Source organism: Cyprinodon variegatus, unplaced genomic scaffold, assembly GCF_000732505.1.
Source record: "Cyprinodon variegatus isolate N-32 unplaced genomic scaffold, C_variegatus-1.0 Scaffold17, whole genome shotgun sequence".
NCBI classification, from domain to species: Eukaryota; Metazoa; Chordata; class Actinopteri; order Cyprinodontiformes; family Cyprinodontidae; genus Cyprinodon; species Cyprinodon variegatus.
Window position 1 is genome coordinate 1,839,195 of NW_015150470.1, and position 511 is coordinate 1,839,705.

The 511-nt window shown below is 45.4% G+C and overlaps 1 protein-coding gene across 1 annotated transcript in view; it reads left to right on the forward strand.

Moving 5' to 3' along the window:
- Positions 1-254: 254 nt before the first annotated feature.
- Positions 255-511, forward strand: part of kif5b (kinesin family member 5B) — a 30,589-nt gene continuing 30,332 nt past the window's right edge. Inside the window, exon 1 of the mRNA XM_015386854.1 lies at positions 255-268. Coding sequence (XP_015242340.1) covers positions 255-268 — 14 coding nt within the window. The remainder of the gene's footprint in view (positions 269-511) is intronic.

Here is a 511-nt window from a genome sequence, read left to right on the forward strand (position 1 = left end):
TCTTCCCAGAGGGCAGCAGGGAGAACAGTCCATGGTGGGGGTGTGAGGGGTCATTGATGATGTTACGGGCTCGGGACATGCAGCGCTGAGATAAAATGTCTTTAATGGAGGGAAGGGGAACCCCAATGATCCTCTCTGCTGTTCTCACCACTCTTCTCACCTTCTTCCAGTCTGAGGTGCTGCAGCTTCAGCACCACACAGTGAGACAGCTGGTCAGAATGCTCTCTATGGTGCTTCTACAGAAGGTGGTGAGGATGGGTGGGGGCAGGTAGGCTCTCAGTTCAATTGTTTATTTTGATGTATATGTTGTGTATGCAAGGTTGAGAGCTAAATTTTGTTGAGGACATTTGGGAAGGTTGAGTGTTGAAACTGAGCTATTCTAGCAAAATCTGAACAGTTATCTAAAAGAAATGGGTTGAAATGTCCAAATGTGCACGTTCTATCTATCTGTATATCCATCTAAATAGAGTAGATGGTAAAGTAGGAAGAATCATGGTGCAAATACAATGGC